We start from the raw sequence: 23,472 nt of genomic DNA, 5'->3' as shown, positions 1-23,472 counted from the left end.
AAAAGTAAGAGAAAAGTATGACTCAAAAATTAAATATGAGGTTTTCACTTCAAAATCGAGAGAAATGGAAAACAGCCAACATACAAAAAGGATCATAAACCGGATACACACATTAAACAGATAAGTTATCTTTTTTCTCTTGTTGATCCATGGTATCACAAAGAGCTATTCCTATGGTCTCTGGCAAACAGACCAATGTCAAACAAGAGGACATTATGACTACTCCAAATACGCCATAAGAGAAAATGTCATTTTTCCTCCCCGCAGATATAAAAAATGGGATGAATATGTTGCCAAATACAATTGCTTGCCTCACTAGTGAGGTTGTAGTGTTCCTCACACTAGTGGGAAATAGCTCTATAATGTAGAGGAGAAACACATTATAAGCTGTGACAGCACTAAAAAATGCTACCAATGATAGCCCTACCTTAGCTGCTGGTAGGGCATTGCCTACCACAACACACATTATACAGCATATCCCACTTGCTATTGAGAATACAAGAATAGATGGCTTTCTTCTGTAGTTTTCCAAGAAGTAGGTGGCTACACAAGAGGGTATTTCCATCAGGGCATTGAACACAACAGCCAAGTAAATGTTGAATCCCAAGTTCCCCACCGCTAAAGGCATGCCAAAATACACCATTCCAACACCAAGACCAAGCACCATAATTGCCACCATTCTTTTAAGAGCCCAACTTCTCTCAAACAATTCTGCTATTGACGAGTATAATTGGAAAATTGAAGCCTTTTGTTTAGGAGGTACTTTTAGTAAGCTTGAAGTTAAAGTAGCACCATTTTCCACTGAAGAAACTCCTTTAAGCATTGCCATTGCTTCTTGCTCACGGCCTTGCATGATGAGCCACCTTGGAGACTCGGTAACAAAAAGATAAGCAATGACAGAGTAACAAATAGCAGGAATAGATGTCCAAACATAAAGATATTTCCATGAAGAATTTCTATTTAAATAAGCTATTCCAGGCAAGCACATGTACCCCAACGTGAAGCAAAAATATTCTACAATGCCCACCGTGAACCTCCACTCTGTGCTCACTTTCTCTGTCAGTAACACCAAAACACATGTTCCAATGGATGAACGCCAAAACCCAACTAGGAATTTCAAAGCCGAGTAGATCCAAACATTGGTGGATGAGACAATGATCACTGAAGTTATGGACATTGCTAAACAAGACAGAACGACCAAGTTCTTTCTTCCAAGAGAGGTATCAGCCAAGGTGGCTAAAAGAAAGGAACCAACAAGGCAACCAATGAAGAAAGAGGATTGGGGTAAACCTGTGATGAAGCTGCTGGCACATTGGAGGCCAAAATCAGATATCACTGTCTTCGAAGAGGGTCCATCCCAAGCCCAAGAAGATTTTGGGAGCTCACAGATATCAGAATCTGAGGTGCATATGGTGGGATCTGTGCAGTGCCATGTTGGGTATTCATCACTGTAGATGGCTATGAATGATTGCTGTGCATCGAAGTACATAGCAATCGACACAAGGATGCATTGCACCAACCCCGACCACCCAAAATTTCGCAAACCATTCTCTATGATTTCATCCGATGAAGGAATCAATTTTTCCTGCACATCAGAATTAGATTTTGTAAAAATTGGAACCGAATCTTCCATTTCAATTCTGTGTTATTTCTTCTGCTAATAGAGGTAGAAGTTATCAGCAAACAGTGCCGCTTCAGCTTTAAATAGGAAAATTTTAGATTTTATTTAGGATTCCATTCAATTCTAATCTTAACAAATTATATTATAAAAATGCAAAATGACAAGTGAAATGAATATGTTGTCATTGCCAAAAGGAAATTACAACATTATGATCTAGGAAGCGACTTGCGGTTTCTTCAAACTTATAAAAGTGAAGTTCAATCGAAACTCGCTACAGATTATTTGGCAATGAGGAAATCGCATTTCCCACAATAAGTAACATAGGAAAGGACGCACATTAAAGTATATACACAAGATTGAGACTACGTTATATGCATACCTCGTCAACCAGGGGACGTGTGGAATCAGGCAACTCCTTAATCGCCGCCATCAATGGATCCAAAAGCAAATAGACGATCTGAGGAACCCACGTGTACGGGTTTGTCTCTTCTGATTGATTCAGTTCAGAAAGTGTTCACTGTTCACTCCCTCTACAGCGTTTTGAAATGGTTGAGTCCTTGTCAGGATCGTACACGATTCAGAAAAGGCCACGCTGGTCCTAACGTTTTTCTGTGCATCTTTTAGTGGAGTGACATGATTGATTTCTGCGGCCTTAGGGCATTGCCATTGTTATTTAATTATTTATTGACCTTACTTTAAGATTGGTGGGAAACCCAACACGATTTTAATACTTTAGCGGTGGCCTGCGTGAAAGTTCGTGCCCTTGTTTGCCCCTATCTTCATTGACAACAGAGCTAGCACACTAAAACCTAGAACTCAGATCGCCTTGTATGCTACAGTTCTGTATTTGTTTAAATGAAATTTTTTTGTTTAAGTGAATTTTAATAAAAAATAATTTTAATTTAAGTTAAAAAAATTTACTTAAGTTAATTTTGCTCCTTATCTAATCTTTTTTTTGTTAGTTTTTTTTTTCTCTTCCTTTTTCTTGTGTTCTTGACTCTATTTCTAAAGACAAAAAACTAGAAAAAAAAGAATATAAAAAAAAGAAAAAAAGAGACTGAGAGGGATTAAAGATGGAAACAAGAGTATAAGAAAGAAGAAAAGCGAGAAAAAGTTAATAGAAAGAAGTAAAAAAGGTTAAATGAAAAAAAAAATTGACTTCACAAATTTTTTTAACTTAAATTAAAATCACTTTTTATTAAAATTAGCTTAAGCAAAAGAATTTTATTGAAGTGAATGCAAAACTTAAATCTCCTGCCAGAACTACAAGTAATCCAGATCTCTAAAATTTTTTGTGTGATTAATATTAAGACACATTTTCTCATTCAATAACAAATAATGATTGATGTGATATATATATTTATTTTGTTTATTCTCTTTATATTGTTATTTGTTAAATATTTCATTCTTTTATTTATAAAATTCTTAATTTATTTTTTATTATTTTTCTTTAACGTTTCTATGATAAAAAACTATAGCCGCCGCCATCTGTCACGTTGAGGGAAAGGAGTTGTGCTTTGGTTCTGTTTGTAGGTTGATAGTGTCACCGTGTGAGGGGGCCTTCTGGGATAACTTGTTTTGACTTTTGGGATTGTTCAGAACCTTAATTAAAACGAATGTTTTTTTTTTTTTTTTTTACTTTTGTTGAAAATAATAAAACGACAATTATTTTTAAACGAATAAAGCATACGGCATTTATCTATTTCATTGATACTCGAAACATTACTCATATATTTGTGGGGTAATTAACGTATTTATTGAAACAGTATTTCTGGAACGGTAAGGCGCTGCTGGGCAATATCGATAATTACTTTTATTCACAAATTATTAAAAAAAATGAACAGATAATTTTGTAACAGTTATTTTAATGTTCAACGGCATATGATAAATTGGCTACACCCTGTTTTGATCTTTGAGAGAGTCAACGTCTAGCATTTAGTCCCTAACATACTAAAAATGTCATGCGTCTAAATTCTATATATTCTGACACTTTAGTCTTTAGATTCAATTTGGTAATATATATTTTTAATTTTTTTATCAGATATTTTTCTGTCAAGATATATATTTATTGAACAAACGCTAAATATTTTTTTTTTGTAAAAACATGATAAAGTACAAAAAATTTTAAACTAAAAAGATAGAAAAATAATAATGAAAAAATTTACAAGTTTCATGTTGAAATTATTTCAGTTAGGGACGTATATTTTTAGGATTCTTCAGTTGTAGATGTCTTCATTAACAGTTTCTACTACACGTTCAAAAGACGTCTCCATCTAATTCAAAAATTCTTAGATGAATGTTCTTCAATAATTTTACAAAATTCCTTTTACAGTTTTTTCTTCCTTTAATATATGCTTCTTCTATATCTTTGTCAGTTTTATTTGACTTTAAATTCAATTTTTAATTTAGGCTAAAAGATAACCTTAAAAGATTATGTTGAAATACATAACAGAAAGGATTTTAAAAATAGTAACCTTAGTGTATGCAATCTTTTGTTTTATTTATTTCGTGCAACCATTTGAGGTAACAAGAATTCGATAATACTTTTATGTTTGGTAATTTTTCTTTTTCAATATTATTAAAAACCCAATTGATGACCCGTTTACAAATATAATCTTTTAAAAAATTACAATAAGTGAAATCAAATACACACAATTTGATTTAATATTTTCTACTCGACGCAAAAACAAAATATACATAACTATACGCGCTCTAGTCCAAGGTCATAAAAAACTATGGATCTGTATTCCCTCCGTTGTCATAGAAAATGAATATTCAGCTCTATTTTTGTTTAAGAGAACCTTAGGAAAACAAAAAATAAAATTAGGCAAAGCCAATTTTGCATAATTATCCCTAACGAATACACCTCTTCTTCAACTGCGCCCCCATAAACTCCTCCATGGCCTTCAAATGGTGTTATTGTAGGTGGCTGTTGCAGAACAACTCCAGCTACTATTAGAGGGATATACAGGACACTCTCCAACAATCAATCTGCCATTCTTGCCACCAAGAGTCGCCTTGACATCTGAGAAGAGGCCAATGAGCAGTTGATCAATCTAATTTATATGTTAAAAACGTTGGCAGCTGCACTGGGTCATTTTGCTACTTTGGGCTGAGATGGGACAATGATATGATTTGACCACTTGGTGAAGATGTTCATATGCATTTCGTCAATGCTGCTTGGAACATACTTTTCCCTTGGAGTTGGAACTTGAAAATCGCATCAATGATCGGGGGAAAGATGCGCATTTTCTTTCCTTTATTTTAGTCAAAGACATGGCCAATAATTGACATATGAAAACCGTTTGCGGTTGTTAGGTTGGTGAATTATAAGATGGACCATGTTGGGGAAAAGTTGGACAAGAAACGTATTCGCTAAGATAATTATATAAAATTCGTTTAAGTAAATTTTATATTATTTTTTTACTGTTTTCTTTAAGTTCACTTTAACAAATCTAAATTTGCCTAAGAAAAATAGAACCACCACAACGGGAGAGGATTCAAATTCTAAAACTTAACTTTTCATACATATTTAAGTATAATGCATTAATTTAATTTAAAATGCTCTACTAATAAGATCAAATAATATCAACTGAAAAATGCCTTGGATTTTATATTTATTTTAATGTGAATTTGTTCCTCTAATTTCGTATCTTCTTAAAAAGTAACTTTAAACTTTTTATTTTTCTACATTTAACCAAGCATTTTGATATCGTTACTTCATCACCCTTTTGGAAGATGTTTCCATTTTGTTCATGACTCGAGGAAATAGCCTATTTTGCAAGTATGAACTCTGTAGAAAAATATGGCCTTTTCCCTATAATCTTTAGCATATATATTTTTTAAATACATAGAATTGAACTTTATGATCTATCAGGCTCTTCAAGTCTTCATAATTCAATGCAAACGCAATTTTGGCGAGTAACCTTTAGCAAATTGGCCGGCATCATTGTCAAAGTTATTTACACCAGATTTACATCTAACTGCAGATTATGAGCATGTAAGAGGACTTCTTTTCAAATAACAAAAGGCCTAGTTTAGCCTAAATGACCATTAGTTAGCGCATGATAAAGAAATTTTAAGTTATGCTGCCGCCTTGATAGGACCATAACCAGAAAAATGAAAAAGAACTAATTTATTTACACAGTTGTTTAAAACCTCGCTGCCTTCATTATAGCACTAGTTTTGAAATTACAACTGCATACAGCCGACTGCACAGAAGCAGTCGGGTCTCACTCTGATTATGGAGTTCCAAGAGAAGACAACCGCATGCTACTTCACAAGCCTACAAACAACATCAGATGTTGGAAACAAGATATAGAATGAGAAAGAAACCTGAAAGAACTTCCATTTCACTATGTATAGCAGATGTCCTTAGTAGATAAGATCATCCTGAACAACAGAAACAACTATGAAGAATAGAAAAATGATGCAGAATCACCAAAGTGGAATGGAAAATGCAGGTATTATGATGTTCCGATCAGCTACCAATAATCATGTCAGTATCACACTTTTAATAGCCAAGGGGCAGTGCTCTGGAGTGATTATTATTATTTAATTAGAAAGCATTCTCACAGAGCAGTTGTTTACCGAATCAATGGGTTACATCAAAACTTATAGTTGTCTACTAAAACCTATCTCAGCCAATAGAAATTAGGTTCTCCCTGTTTTCCAAAGAATAAAACTAGAAATTACCTGGTTAATTAATTTGTGTAATAACACCCAAAAAAACATTGGGGTTATCGCCAATATTGAGCCCAACGATGGATGGTCTCAACCATCTGAGGGAATAATGCACTCACACTCTCATTGATAAGATCCTGGAAGAAATGTATACTGGCTTCATCATCCAAGTCCAACCGAAACTTTTCCTGAAGCTGTATAGCCACAAAGTTCTTGGTGTAAGAAAAAATGAACAATTTTGACTTATTTATTGAAGGACAAGGGAGCTCACCTTAAGAATCCCCTTTTCAGGATCAGAAGCTATGTCAGGAATATTGGAACCCGCCATTAAATAAAATAGATTTAAAATTAGGTTACTTGATTTCCGAAGAATGTTGTATGCTTCACAACAATAGGACTTGAACCTTGTATAATATTGGCTGCACGGGGAGACAAAGAGATCAATCATTATATCACAATTTAAGACAAATCACACAACCATCATGTCAAATCTGAAGTGAATCATCCATTGGGAATTTTACCTTTCAGCTCCACCCATAGCCTCAACCATTTCCTTGCAAAGTTTCATTGGTGGTGGAAATGGCTTAGGATCTCGTCCAAGAATAAAACCAAAGTCAACATGGAAAAGACGTCCATCATCTCTAAGGAGGAGATTGTCTAAGTGTCTGTCAAAATAAAAATAAAAACTCACTTCAAGCAGGGAGAAAATAAAGATTCGTTGAACAATGTAATTTTCTATTTCACAAACTACAGAGAATCAGAGTTTTCTTCACCAAAAAATGGGGAAACAATTCTTGGACATTATGTGAGTTATACGCAGTATAAATTCAACAATTCAAGATAGTTAAGATACACACATGGCAGTAACTCTTGATAACTAAACAATAAGATTAACTTATTGTTTAGAAAGTGGTCGAAAGCCAAGCCTAGTTCATTTATTTTAACCTCGATTCCCTTTCTAGCCTTCATGTAACATGACGCCTATACCCATCTACAACTATGATCTTTTGCTTAAATTTTTGAGAAAAGATCAATACATTTCCAAACAAGTGAAATACTTAAATGTTTCTTATCAATTGAGAAATTTTATTGCCAAGAGAAAGAGAATACATAAAAACAAGATCATCTTCAAAAGCTGAAAAACAACAAAACAGTGAAAAAAGTAAATCAGTACATTATAATAAATAAATCTCCTCAGTATAAATCTTGATTTAAAAGAATGCAGAAGATAACTGTGAGCAGATAGTCAAAAAGCCATGAAGACAACCCTATTGAGAGCAAGGGCAAAAGACACAGACCATTTTAAAGATGTTAAAATCATAGAACCAAAATATGCAGATAATTTTATCATAACACATCTAAGTTCTAACCTTTTCAAATCCTGATTGAACAAATTTCTTATCGACTAATAGCACACAAGACATGATCAATTTCAACACCTAAAGGAACAACTGTCCTTGGTCCATACCTACTCAATGTCTCAACCCTAGCAATAGATTCCTCCTATGTATTGGGGGTGGGTGACATCGTGTAGGTGATCTTAGCAACACATCACAAGAACAAAATTAGAAGTATTGATACAAAATAATACCACAACTAGTGTAGATAAAAAATAAATGTAATGAATGAAATCAACAATCACCTGTCTCCAATACCAAGTATATATGTGATAACAGAGTAGCCAGCACAGCTTTTTATAAACGTTTCAAGGCAGGTGGCTGTAATTCCAAAAGGTCCATGATCATCAGAATGAAACTTTTGCAAATAGCTTACAATGCTACGGTGCTCTGATAGAATCTAGACATGAAAAGATTATATATTAGTTGAGCAATTGCAAGATTGCGTGTCCTACAACCAACATGGTTATTCATTAATGTAAAATCAGGGTTTAATAGCTCGGGGAAGGGGAAGCAACGGATACAACTAATATAATCAATTTCAACACTCAATATTATAAAAAACAAACTGCATAAAGCAATTAGTAATTATTTACCTGACAGCCATTTGAATTCCTACTCTAAAGAAATAAAATATAATCTTTCACAAAAATATTAGCAACTAAATATATAAACTTTCTAGGAAAAAAATGTTTCAACACAGCTACAACATTCCAAATATTTTGAGTATGTTCTACTATGTCACAATGATTAAATATTTTGATTCATTTTCAACTCTTTTTACTGATAATATCAAAATATTCACAATGTGTAAGCAGATATGAAAGTACAGACAAAACAAGATTCATAAAACCTAGGCCTAAGCATCAGCTTAACAATCTGTTGTTAGTTAACAATGGTAAATATGATATAATTATATATATAAAACATTCACACTTAATGGATCAGAATTAACTCTTACTCCACATCAATATAGATGAAACCGGCAGTCATGAAAAGAAGTGACTACATGCTAATATACAAGAAACAGCTTTGAAAAATCATATGGCACCACACCTGCGCCAATGAACGGGATGGAATAAATTCCAACATTCCTTCATCTTGTCCAGTTGCTAGCACCTTGTATGGTGTTAGGTGCAGATCAAGATTTTCTAACTTGAGCAATCGATCCATTAGTGATACCATTTGAACAACCTACAGAAAACCAAAATTTATGTAATCCATCCCCAAATGCTTGAGATGGAGTTTGTGTGTGTGTGTGAACATGTGGGCAGGCATGTGTTTTTTGGTGTATCAATTCACACATGTACTCAGGTATTCATTTGCATGCATAACAGGGATACAGAGGAAGGTTTAAGAGGAATACCAACTGATCTTGCCGAATATCATCACCCTTTTTAAATATGATTTTACAAGTTCCACCATTTGCTGTTCTAAAAGTTAGGCGCAAAGGATGCAATGCACTTTTAAATATGGATGACTCCGAGGGTACAATCCCAGTAATGAGAACACCTGGTGCCAGAGGTGATCGTATTGGCTACAAGTGAAACAAGCAACAATAAACATACAGTTGAGGAATTTGTTAAGAATGCATTAGATATAATTATTGGAAATAAAATAAATTGAAGAAATAAATAGTTTCTTCATGATGCATAATTAATTAAAGTAAAAAGGTAAACAAAAAGATGAAAACAATAGATAACTACACAGCTAAATGTTAAACTGATACCTCATCAAAATAGGTAAGCTCACTTAGAAGACCAGAAAGTAGTTGCCTAAGCTTTTCAATCTTCTTCTGTGTATTACCACGAACGTTCCTTACATCTCTGGTGATTGAACACAACTGAGCAGTCAACTCTGTCTGGCGTACCAAACTCTGCCACTGTTTAAACCCATCTTCCTCTCCATTCACACCAGCTGCCATCTGAGACAAGGGCATAGTTGTCAAGTTCCAAAATGAATCATTTCAACTAGCATGTTCATGGCCTTTAATTTTTTTAATGAAGATTAATATGTTGCAAGACTAGTGTTAATTAGATTCCTTTATCAAATATTTGTTGCATGATATAAAACCAAAATCTTTTAAGTCACAAATGAAACCAAAGTGTCATTGCAGCCAAGTTACACACCCAATTTTTCTGAATCAAGAACAAAGTTATTATGTCATCTACTAAATATAGGTCTGGTAATTGTCTTCAAGGTTTATATTACGGAAATTAAATTAATGAAGAAATCCACTTATTCACATAGAAACACAAATCACAAATGGTGAAACATGAAAAGATTTTCTAATGTAGTAGTACAAATGAAGTAGAGAAATGGATTAGTTATTAGGCCAAACATGCAACAATAAAGAAATATACAATATCCTGACAAACAATATTTTTCAAATGTAGATAATAGGCAAAATTATATGCTAATAAGTATCAGTACAAAAGTAAAAAGAAGCAAATACTCAGATATTAAGAAATTTGAGTTCAAACCTTCATCATATTCTCCTCCAGAATCTCGTAAGTGCAGTAAAATCGTTTGGCATATGTAGGATCATAAAGTTCAACAGCCACATACCAGCGAAGAAAGCTTGCCAATTCAATATTGCGTAATGCTGTTAAAATTTAGGTTTCTTTAAGGAAAGAGCCAAATATAACCAGAAACAACACCTGAAATAGCTCTCAAACTCTCATACACATACCACGCTGGACAAGGAAATGAGAAAGGCGAGATTTGTCAGAACGCTCAAATCGAAGAGCCTGAACCAATTGAAGTAAGTAACACTGAAGCTCCTCATCATCAGCTCTTTCAAGAACACTAACCGCATAAGCACGGACCTGAAATGAAGCAGCTACGTAAGGCATCATATAGTTCTCTAAAGGTGCATAAATTTATCCTATTGAATAAAAAGACACAATTTTCAATATTAAGTCATTCATCTATACCAACAGTAAGGCTGGGTGTGCAATGGCATTTAGCCCCTACCCTTGCTGTTTGATATAGCATTATGTTACAAGGGAGTTACAGAATCTGAGATACAGATGAGATTAGACTGATCTCATGTTCATTAGTTTGTTCCTAGTTGAACTTAGTTCTGTTTGCTTGGAGAGATGTTATTCTCTCCCCAGTCTGTATTCCTTTTTCAATGATATTACATAGGAAACTAGAAATAAACTTACTAATATGTCCTTTGATAGCTAGGTGATTAGTGTGCTGAGGACGTTATGTACATGATTAATGTGCACAGAATTCTCTGGTACTATTTTTTACTGCAGACCTATTTAATATATATGCAAAGACCTACACCCACATTGGGTACAATTTCCCCAAATAGCATTCTACAAAATTACCTCTTCACTTTCAAACACAGGAGACAACAGTTCCAGTGCATCACAAACGTCAATCATTTCCCACTTGCCCATCAATTCTATTGCTTGTTTTGCTTCCTGAGATGAAATCAGCATTAGAGAATATCAGATTTTCTTTTTTTCTAGGAATAAAAATTTTTAAAAAATAAAAACAAAATAAATAGAGATAACAATATGTTAAATCATGAATAAAAAAGATAAGTTTTTCCCCGATCCCACTAATGGGATTTAGCTAAATAGATCAAATGACACTTGTGTTATACCAAAACAAATTTCAAAAAGGTCATTTAGATTTAAACAATGGTTTCTTAGAGTCATGCTTGATGTATTGTATTACATCTAATGTTAAATAACTAGCGTTGAATTACATGTTCAGTAAAGAGAAACAAAAAAAAAAAAAAAAAACTAGTTTATATATTTGAATAGAGACAATGGCACGTCGAACCCCCACAGTCTACCAGACAATGTCCTAAACTCATGTCTGTAAGCTTATGGACACATTTAGCCTAACCCTATATATACATTTGAAGAAGTAAATAGAGTTGAGAAGGGAAAAGTTGGAAGAACATAAAACTGAATGGAATATTGTTAGATGCACATTAATGATTGATAGGTGATAAGTCTATATTTTGATATGTTTTAATAGCCTATGTATTTTTGTGTGACTATTATTTTAATTAAATTTTATACTAATTTATATATTAATTGTGCAGTTTAGAGACTCCTCTAATTTGCATTCACTTTTTAATTACTATAGATTGGTTTATTATTATTTTGATTTTCTTTTATATTATGTTTAACTAAATCCATAGTTAGGATTACAGTGAATTCTTTACGAGATTTTTATGATTTATGATAATGTTGTGTTTCCGTTATTGATTAGTGTTATCCTATTGCACTATATTTGTATGTTGGAATAGACAACTCTTGAACATACCATAACTAATTATATTGTATATTGTAGGTGATTATATCACATATAATTAATGGATCTAAAGGATAAAACGAGACAAAGTATTAGATAGACCTAACTTAGTTCTTCTCTTTCAATCATTATTAAATTAACAACTCATAAATTCTTTTATGTTTTTTCTTTCTTTTACCTTGCATGATCATTTTGAGTGATAGTTTAGAGAAAAGACTGTTAATATTGCATAATTATTGAGTGTTAATAGATTTAATATGAATGATTGAAAACCAGAATTAGAATTAATCTTAAACAAAACATAAAAATATAAAGATGAAACCATATGCCTTAAGTTCTTCTTGATTAGTTTATTATTAGAGGCTACGCTATTATAATTTCTTGTTAATTAATTTTATATTCAAATCCTTGTTATATTTAATTTCACATCCTTTAAGTTCAAACAATTAAATTTTGAAAACAATACTTCTAGGACAATATTTCGGCAACTTATTGTAGAATTTTTTATTACTTTTCGATGGATATACTTGTTTACGAATAATGAGTGGACTGCTGAGAGGAAGATAACAATATCAAACTTGTTCGTAAATAATCCTAAAGGAACAATTTTTTTTATAAAATGTTTAAAATGCTTGATGATGTTGAAGAGATTGGTGCAAAAAATATAGTTCAAATTATGACTAATAATGCAGTAAATTACAAAGTTACGGGAGAGATGTTGATGTGAAAAAAGAGACACTTGTATTGGATTCCTTGTGTGGTACATTGCATTGATTTGATATTGAAAAACTTTGAAAAAATACTCATTCATGAAGAGACAATTGCAAAAGGTAAAAAAATTACAACCTAAATTTTTTCATCAAAGAGGGTCTTATTTTTTATTGCAATATTTTACCAAAGGCAAAGATTTGGTGAGGCCAGGAATTATTCATTTTGCCACATCTTATTTGACTCCAGGGTGTCTTCAAGAAATAGCGTTGCTTTGATAGAATATTTACATCTAATGAATGAAAGTCCTCCAAGTTTGCTAAGATTTTGGAAGGATATTATTTGAAAACTGCATTTCCTCTTACCAAAGTTCTTCAAACAGTTGATTCAAATGAGAAAACTATGGGACAAATTAAAGGTAATGGATCAAGCTACAGAGAATATTCAAACCCACTTTCAATAATGTTAAGAAAAGGTAACTACTATCAAATCAACATTAAATTAGTGGATATTTTGTAATCTATGTTGTATAATGAATCTTCATAATAAATTCAATTTATTTCCTTATTCGCTATTTGCTCTTTATCAATTATGTACCTATATGGAATATCATAGATGAATGATGAAACAAACAGCTCCATAGGCCTTTGCATTTTGGAGGCTATTTTCTTAATCCTAAGATGCACTTTAGTCCTAAATTTAAAGCTGATTTTGAAGTTAAGCATGAATTATATGATTGTTTGACAAGGATGATGTCTAATGAAGATGAACAATGTAAAATTGGTTATCAACTTGATTCATTTAGAAAGTAAACTGGTAATTTTGGTAATCACTTGGTTAGAACACTGATAGGAATTGAATGAATTATTGGAATAATAGAGCTACTCAGGGATTAACCCTGTACATTCATACAAAATAGATAGGTAATAATAACAGAAAAAGGATCTACGAATAATGAGATAAGCCTTTTCCCTATGGCAGCAGCCACTCCCAAATAACCTCCCAGATGTTTCCTGCCCTCTCCATCCTTCATCTTATTCCTCTTCTCAACCGATTCTTGCATCTTCCTTGCCATTCCATTGATGCCACGTATTCAGTTTGTTAGAATCCTTCATATCAGCCTCCTTGCTCACATTTCCCATTTTACCCTTATGCTTATCACTCCTTCTATGATATGTCTTTAACGGGGATCCAATTCTCTTAGACCCAACAAACACTATGGACATGCATTTGCCAACTGATTGGTGGGATGAACATCTTGAGTTTCAAAGATTTGCTATTTAGATACTAATCTTGACATGTAGTTCCTCTGGGTGTTAAGGTAATTGGAGTACCTTTGAGATGGTAAGTAAAAATCTTTTTTCTAAAATTATGTACTATCCAACTATTTTAATATTTTTTTATCTTAAATTATAATTTAATATATTATTATTTTTTTAGGTGCATACTAAAAGAAGAAACGGTTTCAAGCAAAATACAATGAATGAGGTTGTATTTGTTATGGCAAATTCAAAATTGGCCAAAACAAGGACAACTTGAAGAGGAAAGGATCTTGACATCTACGCAGATAATATTCCAACTAACAATGAGTGGAAAGTGAAAAATAATGATGGAAGAAATTATGAAGATTTGGACCTAAAAGACAATTTGGAGGATGAGGCCATTCAGGAGGATGTTGATGCTTTAAATGAAGATGAGGACTTGAATTTAGACCAAAGTTTAAATCAAGATGTTGGTGATGTTCCTAATATTAATATGGACAATTTAGATGGTGAAGGAGAGATGATGGACCAAATGAAGATGAAATTTATTATGATATTTTTTATTATCAAAATATTTTAGATATTATAAAATAGATATCTAAAGTTTGAAAGTTGTACTTTTAAAGTATTTTGTATTTGGTTTGAATTCTGTTTAAGTTTCTTTAAAGCTTGTACTTTTAAAGTATTTTGTATTTGGTTTGAATTATGTTTAAGTTTCTTTAATGTCTTTGTTTTCTTCCTATTTATATTATTTTACATGCATACATACAATTTTGTAAGATCTTATAATTCGTGTTACAATTCTACAAGTTGCAATCTTTGACTCCCTCTCCGATTCTATGTAGAATTTTGATTTTGACTACCATGTGCACTATGACTTCGAATTCATTAAACAAAATTCATCCAATACACAATTGAATTTACAAAACTACAGAATTTTCAATTTTTTCCCCTAGTGATGAATTGATGCAGGATGGAGAAGGCTACAATTTCAGGGTTTGGAAAATTGTAATCAATAGACCTCATCATATTTAAGTACCATTCCAATAACATAATCCAAAACCACATATCATAATATATATTACTAATTTCCAAGATAATAATAGGCTAACCTGAACATCACTCCATTCAACACAACGCAAGAATTTTGTAAGAGCCCTCTTTTCAGACATCAAAGAGAAGCGAAATTTCCACAAGAGCTGCCTCTCATCTCCACTCAAAGTTCTTGTTGGTGGATATTTTAGAATTCTCTGAATGGACCTTGAAATAAAGGACCAAATAAAATTGTCAAACAGTCATCTGTGTAAAAAAGGATTAAGTAAAATACCTCAAAGGGTGTAAATAAATGTTCACAACAGAGCCAAAGAGAAAATCAAATAAGAAAAAAGTGGGTTGTGTCAGTTGAGCTCTACAATACAAGTTATATTTGATAAAACATTTCCAGTTTTTGCAATCAAATTTGACTTGCATTTTTGACAATTTATCAAAATTTTCATTTATCCCACAATATAGGGTCTAAATTTCTTCAAAAGTACTGACCATGAGGTCCTCAAAGAAGATACTTTATTCAATTATTTTGCATTAATAGATTATCCTTGGCAAATGTAAAATTCTTGAGATAAGTTAGACCATATTTTACTGAAGTTATAATGTTAAGAATTTAAAAAAAAAAATCCTAGTTAAATCTGAAATCATTAAGTTCAGAGAGTTTAGCCACCTGGCATAAGAACATGGTAATCTAAGTTCGACAATAACATTGTTAGACAACAGAATTTGGCATGTGTACATGTATTTTTGAAGTGTCACATCATGTCTGATATTAGTATGTTTCTCTTAAAGTATCCACTCTTAAGAGGTGAAAATGCAACTTCATTAACATGTTAGTTGTGTTTGCTTCTCAGTTGATGATATATGTCACCAAACAAATTAACCATTTCAAGTACTGAAGAGTTAAATTATCCCCAACATTAATCTGATCATAGATATAACAGGGAAGTTATATTTGGACTCAAAAGTTTAAGCTTACTTTCTTTCATTTGAGCTAGGCTTCAGATCTCGGTCTATGACACCACGAGTCAAACTCCTGGCCAGCTTTAACTGTTTGTGCTCAGAAGGATTTATCTTTCCCACTTCTGGGTCCCATACAATAACAATGTCATTTGTTGAAGCCATAGGGGATGGCAGCAAAAAATTTGCACCCGATTCCTACATTTTCTAACAAATAAGAGTCAATTTACATGTAAAATTCATATCTGCATTTATTATATTATTAAAGAAAAAAGAACAACTTCTTCAGGGGTTGCTTGGTTAACTGGTAATTTCACACCAGTATGCAAGGTAACATACCTCAATAATTTAGATGGTCTATGTATCGAATGCTAACATTATTAGAAACCCAATACATTCTGGGGATCCCATGTACATCTGAATTTAATTTAAAATGCTAAATTAAAGGTGGAGATCTTAAATACTTAAGCATTTGATGCAGGAGTGTATCACATATTGTTGTGACCTGTGAGAATGACAATAAGCCAAGTGCAAACTTAAATGTATGCAGTAATTTACTGCATCATATACTAACAGATCAAAAACAATATTTATTTGGTCATGTAACAAAAGAATAGCAATTTGTTTCAACAATGATTTTGGAAGAACCTAACTGAAGCAGACTTTTGTAAGAAAACGTAGAAAATAGAAAAGATTAAAGTTGATCAGAATTTTGGAACATCCAATTACTCCACCATTGTGAAGGCCATAATTATCAATAGTGGGTTATAGCAGTGCTATAGTGGAGCAGCCACAGTCCCCTAAAAATTTGAATAGCAGTGTGTTTTTAACTAGAGGTCAACATAGTGGCTACAATAGCCGCCGTAGCACCACTATAGCAGCACTAGTGTAAAACTTTTCAAAAAAATCATTTTTGCCCTAAAAACAGCACTGTTTTGGGATAATTTTTACTTTTATTGCTCTTTAGTTGTATGTTTTGCTTAAAAGCTATGAATTCTTTTTTTAATTATGAATATGTTATGGATTTTGAGTTTGATTTTAAAATTTTTGAGCATTTATAAATAAAGTATAAATTATCTAATTTGTACATAACATTTCTAAATAGCGATCTGTTAGGTAACCCACATTAGTAGTCCCAATATTTTAGTTACCCATTAGTAGTTAGTTAGTTAGCTAGCTTGTCAGTTAATTAGGCATGATGTCTATAAATAAGTAGAAGGGATTGGAGAGGGAGATCTTGTCAATTGTAAGAGAGTTAGATTGGCTTGGGAGGAGCAGTCCCTCAAAGAACTGCGGTGTTCTGTCCTTGTAATTGGGGTTCATTCCTAATTCTTCTTAATAAAATACCTGATTTCTATCAACTGGTAGCAGAGATCAGATCTTGAGGCTGTGGGTGGATCTTGAAGCTGATCTAAGAGGTGTTCAGGTCAGCAAAAACAGAGAAGCAAGTTCTTCTAAGTGTTCAAGAAAGAATATGTGGAGGAGATACCAGAATTTGAAGGAATAAAAACCTATTTGTGTTTGATTAATGCAGAGCAGCACTTTGAATCTGCGGCCATAGTTGATGAAGCAAAGATACAAAAGGTTGGGAAGGTTATGAGGGGACATGCTGTTGTTTGGTGGTTTGTGTGGAAAGAAGACAATCCAAGTGCATCATGGTGGGACTTCATGAAGGCTATTGCTCAGAATTCCAGCCTGGATATGACCTAGATCTGCCAATTTGGTTTGAAGATCAAGGTTCTTTGGTGCAAGAAAACAGAAGAGAAGATAAAGTCTTAGAGAGAACAGAACCAACAACTCAAGGGAAAAAAACAAATACAAGAATGAAGAAAGTTACAAGAATTGAGAGAAATCCAACAATAGCAACCCAACAATATTCTGGACGAAGTAGTAGAAAACATAAACAAGGATGAAGTTCTTGAGTTCAATAATCTTAGGGGCAGCAATGACAGAGTATGGGTGCTTCTTTGGGTTGTATAGTGCAGCAAAAATTGAGGGAGGTCCTATGTTTGGTCTGAGAGCAGAGCCCAGGATTGAATCAACAGCAACAGTGAAAGTGTTGGGTGTGAGTAGTATGATCAACCCACCACAGAACCAAAATCTTAAAGTGGAGAATCTTGATAATCATTTGCCACAAAACACTTGTATAGAGACTAAAATTTTTAAATATAAAGACTAATTTATAAAAGAATGTCAACTATAGGGACTAAATGTATAGTTTAACCTAAATTATAACTATATGCTCTTTGACTAGGTATTCTCACAAGCATTGTTGTGATATTAATCCTTCTGGCAATGTCACAACCAAGACACAAGAATACCTGAAAAACAACTCGATGCTCAAAACTACAGAAGTCTACAACCAGGTATAAATGAGAACTTCCGTTCTTCAAGCTTTCACGTCCCTTGATTTTCTCCATAGTTCTAAACGTGAGACGATCCAGCCAGTCCACTCGTTGAATTTGACCTCGCTCATACTTATTTATAAGTTTTTCCAATCGTTCCAACTCCCCCCGTTCATGCCTTGGGACCTAAAAGTATGATGTTGGGATTAAGATTTCATAAAAGCAAACAAAAAATGAAAGATGGCATCTATGGACACTTAAAAATGCTCATACCTTTCCAGGTGTACTGGTAGGGACTATTCCATCTGCTTCTTTTCCTAGCCAAAGTCTAAGCTTTTGCTTTCCAGTTTTAAGCTGCTTTTTGCTGTTGAAGAGAAGAATTGTGGCTCCTCCTATCAATCCTTCACCATCTGAAAGATCCCAAACCTGTCCACACAAGAATATTGCTAAAAATATCTAAACTCACAGTTTACAAATTTTACAGTAAATTTTGTATAATGCTAGAAGATAACAAAACAAACACTATTATGTAAGGCAAAACATGACCAAATTTCAATTCCTGCTTCAATTAATAGATGGACACAAAACAACCAATAGAAAGTTCAAGCTTTTGGGCTATCACAGAGGAAGCACAAATAAGATAGTAAGCTGAAGCTGCAACTTACAGTAAAAGTGAGTTGTGACTGAGCAGTTAAGTCTCGGTACTTTGTTGTCAATGTGATGAGCTCATTCCAACAATATGATGGTCCTGTGGATTCCAACCTTTACCAGAGATTTTAAAAATAAAATCCATAGAACAATAAAATGTCAGTCAGCATAATATTATCAAATTGAGTACTAAATGAGCGATATATCAAGCGAAAACAACTACCAAGCCTTATCGCACTAGATAAGGTTCACTACATGAATCACATCATATCATTAAACTCAGTCAAAAACCAAATTTTTGGATTATCAAGTGAAAACATTCTAAAAATTAATAAGAAAAAATCCCATCTAATTTGTACTCAAATCTTTATTCTTAAGTCTTGACACAATACCTACAAAAGTTGAAGCATATGTAAATGAAAAAATAGTAAATAAAATAGAATAATTGAAGAGATAAATCAGTGAAAGAAATCCCATCCCATAATAATAATTATTTAAGTATGTCAATTGAAACTTGCCAGGTATACTAAAGCTGGATGAAATATAAACTGCAACATATTTCAATTAAAATATACAATAACCTTGTTCTTGTGGGAAGGCCAAATGGTGCACCATCAATGTACAATGCACACTCCACATACAACTCTGCCGTTCTATTCTCCGTTGGAGTATTATCTTCTGCAAGCAAAAAAGATAGTTTGATTATATAATATAAAATCATGAAGTAAACAATTTTATTTAGTGGACATTTTGGACTACATGAGGGCTCAAACCTCTAAGTGAGACGTACTAACAGTCATTTGATTTATCAAATGAACATTCTAGAAAAAGGTGCTGAATGAACCTGAAGTAGGGAACTTGGGAAGTGGCAAATTGCCTTCAAGGCGCTCCACGCGGAAGGTAACAGGAAGATTGATATCGCAAGACAAGAAGAAGCGAAACTCGTTACCAGTCATGTGAACTTGTTTGTGCTGAATTAGGGTTCTTTGAATTGCTCACAGTAACAGAAATGGAAGCCAAATTGATTCCTAGACAAATCCAGTTTTTGAATCAGATCCTGTCATAAATCCAGTTACTGAGACTATTCTAGTCATAATTCCAGTTTTTCAGGCAAGTCTTTTATAAATCTAAAATCTTGTTTTAAAACCTTGTCCTTTACAAGATCAGTTCATGAAATCCTTAGCTTGTCAACCCTCACAGCTACCTAGTCCATTACTTGCATTTGTTATTTTTCTGGCAAGTATTTGGTTTGGTAAACTAAAGATCATATTCAAGTACGCAACCAAAAAATTTGTGTCACTTATTCACTACATTATCTAAACAAGAAAATAGCCAAGTCACAAATTCATTAAATTGATCCTGCAAATATGTAGAAATATTATTTGAATCAAACTAGAGTATAGGCTAATAGCTAGAGGGGATGTGTTAGGCCTTCAACTACCAACCCACTAACCCGTGAAAGATCGGATCAAATCTGCGATCCTACAATCCTTGGGAGAAAGATCATGATCCTAATACAATCCTCCATGTTTGGGATCCTGTATGCAATTAAGTTCGAAGATATGGGGACAGATCACAAGATCATGCGATCTTTATCACAATCTTGACAACACTGGTAAAAACTATTCTCTAAAATTAATAAGCTATAATTATTGCTTGTAGCCTAAAATTAAAAGAACACAATGCTTAAAATCCACTATGATTAGTTTCAAGAACGATTTATATCCTTTCGTTAATAATTTATTAAAAATATTGTTTTAAAAAATTAGTAAACAACACTTAATAACCATTGTCAAGCAATTGATGTCATAATATTGAACTTGACAAAAGATATTAAGTCATTTATCATCAATCACCACACCATTTGTAAAATGCACATTGTGATTCAAAACAAAAAACAAGCATAATCAACTATTATAGCATATGCTTCCATTTCCATGTCAAGCAACTACGCTTAGATAATATGCTTCCATTTTCATTTCAAGCAACAAAGTCTTTAATGTATTTCTAGAAAAAAAAAAAGTATTTAATTATGCAACAAATGGAATCAAGATGTACGGCATGCAGGGTTATGCAAATAGTTAAAGGTTTAGCTGGTGAGTCCAAAATGGAAGCAAATCCTATATATGTAATCCTTTGCAAGAAATGGATCAAATGTATTGCAAAAAAGAATAACAGTGACTGAATCTTGTTCAATTTCTCTCAAAAGTAAAAAGTAACAATTTTGGCATATGGCAGGTAGCCATGGGATATGATGTACATTTACATTTGATGTCATAACATAAAGTTAAATATAGAATGTGGAGCTCAGGAAAAGAGTTCTCAAGTCAAAAAACATACAGTTCTCAAAAACTAAAATAACACATAATCACCTCATGAGAGAGGAGAGAAATAACACTCAGAAAAGAACATAACATGTTCACAAAGACAGAAAAATTAAGAGGAAAAAACACACATCTCAGGAAGCCAAAACAGAGGAAGAGAAGGAAATTGAGACAATTTGTTGAAAAGCATTGGAAGAGGCAATCAATAAATTCATGATCAAGCTCTAGGCATCAAACTGAAGCAAACATTGAAGCAATTATTCATTCCCAGACCAAGTAATTCTCTTTTTATCCCTTTAACTTAAAACCATTGAGACAAGGTGTTCAGAACAACATTAGGACAGTGTCATTCTCAAAATGCAAAAAAGTGTAGTTATTTGTTTACTCTTTACTCTGCTATCTTTAATGTGTTTTAACTTGAGCTTAAATCCTATAATATCCTGTACATTTGTGGTGATTGTCTATTTGAATATTTAGGATTTCATTGATGTTTTGTTTCATATAGCTTAAGTAGTTTACCGTGTTTCATATTGCCTATTTGAATATATAGGAGATGTTCTATCTTGAACAAGACTCTTATAAAGCAAGTTTATCTATAAAGGAAACGAAAAAGGTATTCACCTCTAACAAAATTTAAAATACATGGCAATCTTAACTCACTAAAATTCAAGGGTAGAGATGTCGTACAGCCTTATTTAGTAACTCCACAAATAGTTGATCTGCATCTAAATCACCATGGCAGCCATTGCTTGTTATATTAAATAAAATGCCAAGCTATGGCGAACATTTCAAAGATATAACCTGAAGGTATATAGTGAAAATAAGGTTGGTTCATGGAACGAAGGATTGTCAAAATATTGAGCCACATGACTCGGGACAAAAACTGGTGAAAAATCATAGACAAGACTATACGTACTTAAGCTAAGTAGCTATTTCAGGTTCCAAGTGAGTAAATCAATGGAACTTGAATAACTATAATTGCCGAAGTTGCGAATAAACAGTTGCGGCCAACAGCGTTGGGGAATTGGGCGACGATAATGTGAACGGCAACGTGGACATGGAAAACACACTAAAAACCTATTTAAATCATAAATTATAATATATCATTCTCAACTTCTCAATTCCAGAGAGAGATACCCTAAACCGCCATTCTCAATTTTTCAAATCGTTTTAAGGGAAGGGAACGTTACCAATATTCCACCGAGTTTGAGAAGAGAAGAACGTGAGGAGACGTGAGCAAATCACTCAGTTTGAGAATGCAAAGTGAATGAGAGAGAAGCCTGGGTCGCCAGAAACAAGAATGAATTTCGTAACTTCACTAGGCCTTCGGGGATGGATTTCGTTTCGGTTTATGTCAGAAGTTATAAAAAAAGGAAAGGAATTAAACTCATGTTTTGCTAATTAATTTAGATTATCATTTTGTTCTTATTTATTTTAAATAATTTTTATGTTCTAATTTTTTAATTATTTATTTATATGATTTTTGTTTAATTTTTGCCTTGGAGTAATAAGTAGTTAAAAGTCAGATAGAGTTTATTAGGAAATCAAAAGGTAAAACACGAACGTTTACAAAACTAAAAAGTAAAAAATTTATTGACAAGAAAAAAAAATGTTCTATTTATAAAAATGAGTTTAGAGTAAAACAAAATAGAGTACCATATATTTATAAAATATTATAAAATTTAAGAAAAATAATTTTATATAAAAATATAATAAAAAAATGCGTGTGGTTTCATTTTAACAATAAAAACTGAAAAAAAAATGAATCAAACTGCAATATATATAAAATGTAATTTATTTATTTTTGTCTAATAAAATTTCATTTTTTTCAGTTTAATTTGATGAATTAAAAATAATTTAATTCAGCTTTAAACACCCATGCACTTGAGAAGGAAAAACTTATTAAGAAAAGTATGTCTTAAGTCATAAAAATATAATTCATTCTTAGGTAAAAATTATTTTGTTTTAAAATACGATTGTCATATTATGTTTAGATTTTATTTATATGGAGAGGTTAAAAAAAAGTTATATTCTCAAGGAACAAAAGTTTTGAGTAAAAACTCTTGTATTGCCACCCCTTTCCTTAAAAATTGTGCATTTTTCTATTTTTTGCTACACTTCCTAGGACTCCTCCATTTTCACTACTATTTATTAAACAAGACAAGCTATTCATCAATGTTAGGTTTGTTATCA

General features: G+C 32.7%; 2 protein-coding genes across 8 annotated transcripts; both read right to left on the bottom strand.

Moving 5' to 3' along the window:
* Positions 1 to 2,440, bottom strand: LOC113853069 (organic cation/carnitine transporter 3-like). The gene is made up of 2 exons (XM_027483517.1): positions 2,001 to 2,440; positions 1 to 1,585 (listed from the first exon to the last, which is right to left on the bottom strand). The coding sequence occupies exons 1-2, from the start codon at positions 2,049 to 2,051 to the stop codon at positions 113 to 115; spliced, it is 1,524 nt and encodes a 507-aa protein (XP_027339318.1). The 5' UTR covers positions 2,052 to 2,440; the 3' UTR covers positions 1 to 112.
* Positions 2,441 to 5,419: 2,979 nt separating this feature from the next.
* On the bottom strand, positions 5,420 to 22,634 carry LOC113853303 (phosphatidylinositol 3-kinase, root isoform). 7 transcript variants are annotated; one of them, XM_027483872.1, is made up of 19 exons: positions 22,470 to 22,634; positions 19,800 to 19,983; positions 19,537 to 19,633; positions 18,973 to 19,069; positions 18,581 to 18,733; positions 18,284 to 18,493; positions 15,982 to 16,160; positions 15,068 to 15,215; positions 11,043 to 11,138; positions 10,394 to 10,529; positions 10,185 to 10,306; positions 9,431 to 9,625; positions 9,068 to 9,238; positions 8,758 to 8,895; positions 7,947 to 8,101; positions 6,826 to 6,969; positions 6,576 to 6,723; positions 6,317 to 6,498; positions 5,420 to 5,906 (listed from the first exon to the last, which is right to left on the bottom strand). In XM_027483872.1, exons 2-18 carry the CDS (start codon positions 19,909 to 19,911, stop codon positions 6,361 to 6,363), a joined length of 2,439 nt encoding a protein of 812 aa, XP_027339673.1. In that variant the 5' UTR covers positions 19,912 to 19,983; positions 22,470 to 22,634; the 3' UTR covers positions 5,420 to 5,906; positions 6,317 to 6,360. The 7 variants fall into 7 exon arrangements, with proteins under 7 accessions (XP_027339673.1, XP_027339675.1, XP_027339676.1 ...); XM_027483874.1 differs by having other exon boundaries at positions 5,521 to 5,906; positions 19,800 to 20,012; positions 22,470 to 22,604; XM_027483875.1 differs by having other exon boundaries at positions 5,565 to 6,013; positions 22,470 to 22,599.
* Between the last annotated feature and the right edge of the window lie 838 nt (positions 22,635 to 23,472).

This window comes from Abrus precatorius, unplaced genomic scaffold (assembly GCF_003935025.1).
Source record: "Abrus precatorius isolate BTA unplaced genomic scaffold, Abrus_2018 Scaffold10, whole genome shotgun sequence".
Classification (NCBI taxonomy): Eukaryota; Viridiplantae; Streptophyta; class Magnoliopsida; order Fabales; family Fabaceae; genus Abrus; species Abrus precatorius.
The sequence above is the reverse complement of the archived record's forward strand: the minus strand, read 5'-3'. Positions and strand labels throughout refer to the sequence as shown.

Coding starts and splice junctions, on each gene's coding strand:
- LOC113853069 (XM_027483517.1), bottom strand. CDS start 2,051: ATGGCGGCGATTAAGGAGTTGCCTGATTCCACACGTCCCCTGGTTGAC. Junction 1,586..2,000: donor CACGTCCCCTGGTTGACGAG/GTATGCATATAA, acceptor TCTGATGTGCAG/GAAAAATTGATTCCTTCATC.
- LOC113853303 (XM_027483872.1), bottom strand. CDS start 19,911: ATGACTGGTAACGAGTTTCGCTTCTTCTTGTCTTGCGATATCAATCTT. Junction 18,734..18,972: donor AGTCACAACTCACTTTTACT/GTAAGTTGCAGC, acceptor TTGTGTGGACAG/GTTTGGGATCTTTCAGATGG. Junction 6,499..6,575: donor CTGAAAAGGGGATTCTTAAG/GTGAGCTCCCTT, acceptor GTGGCTATACAG/CTTCAGGAAAAGTTTCGGTT.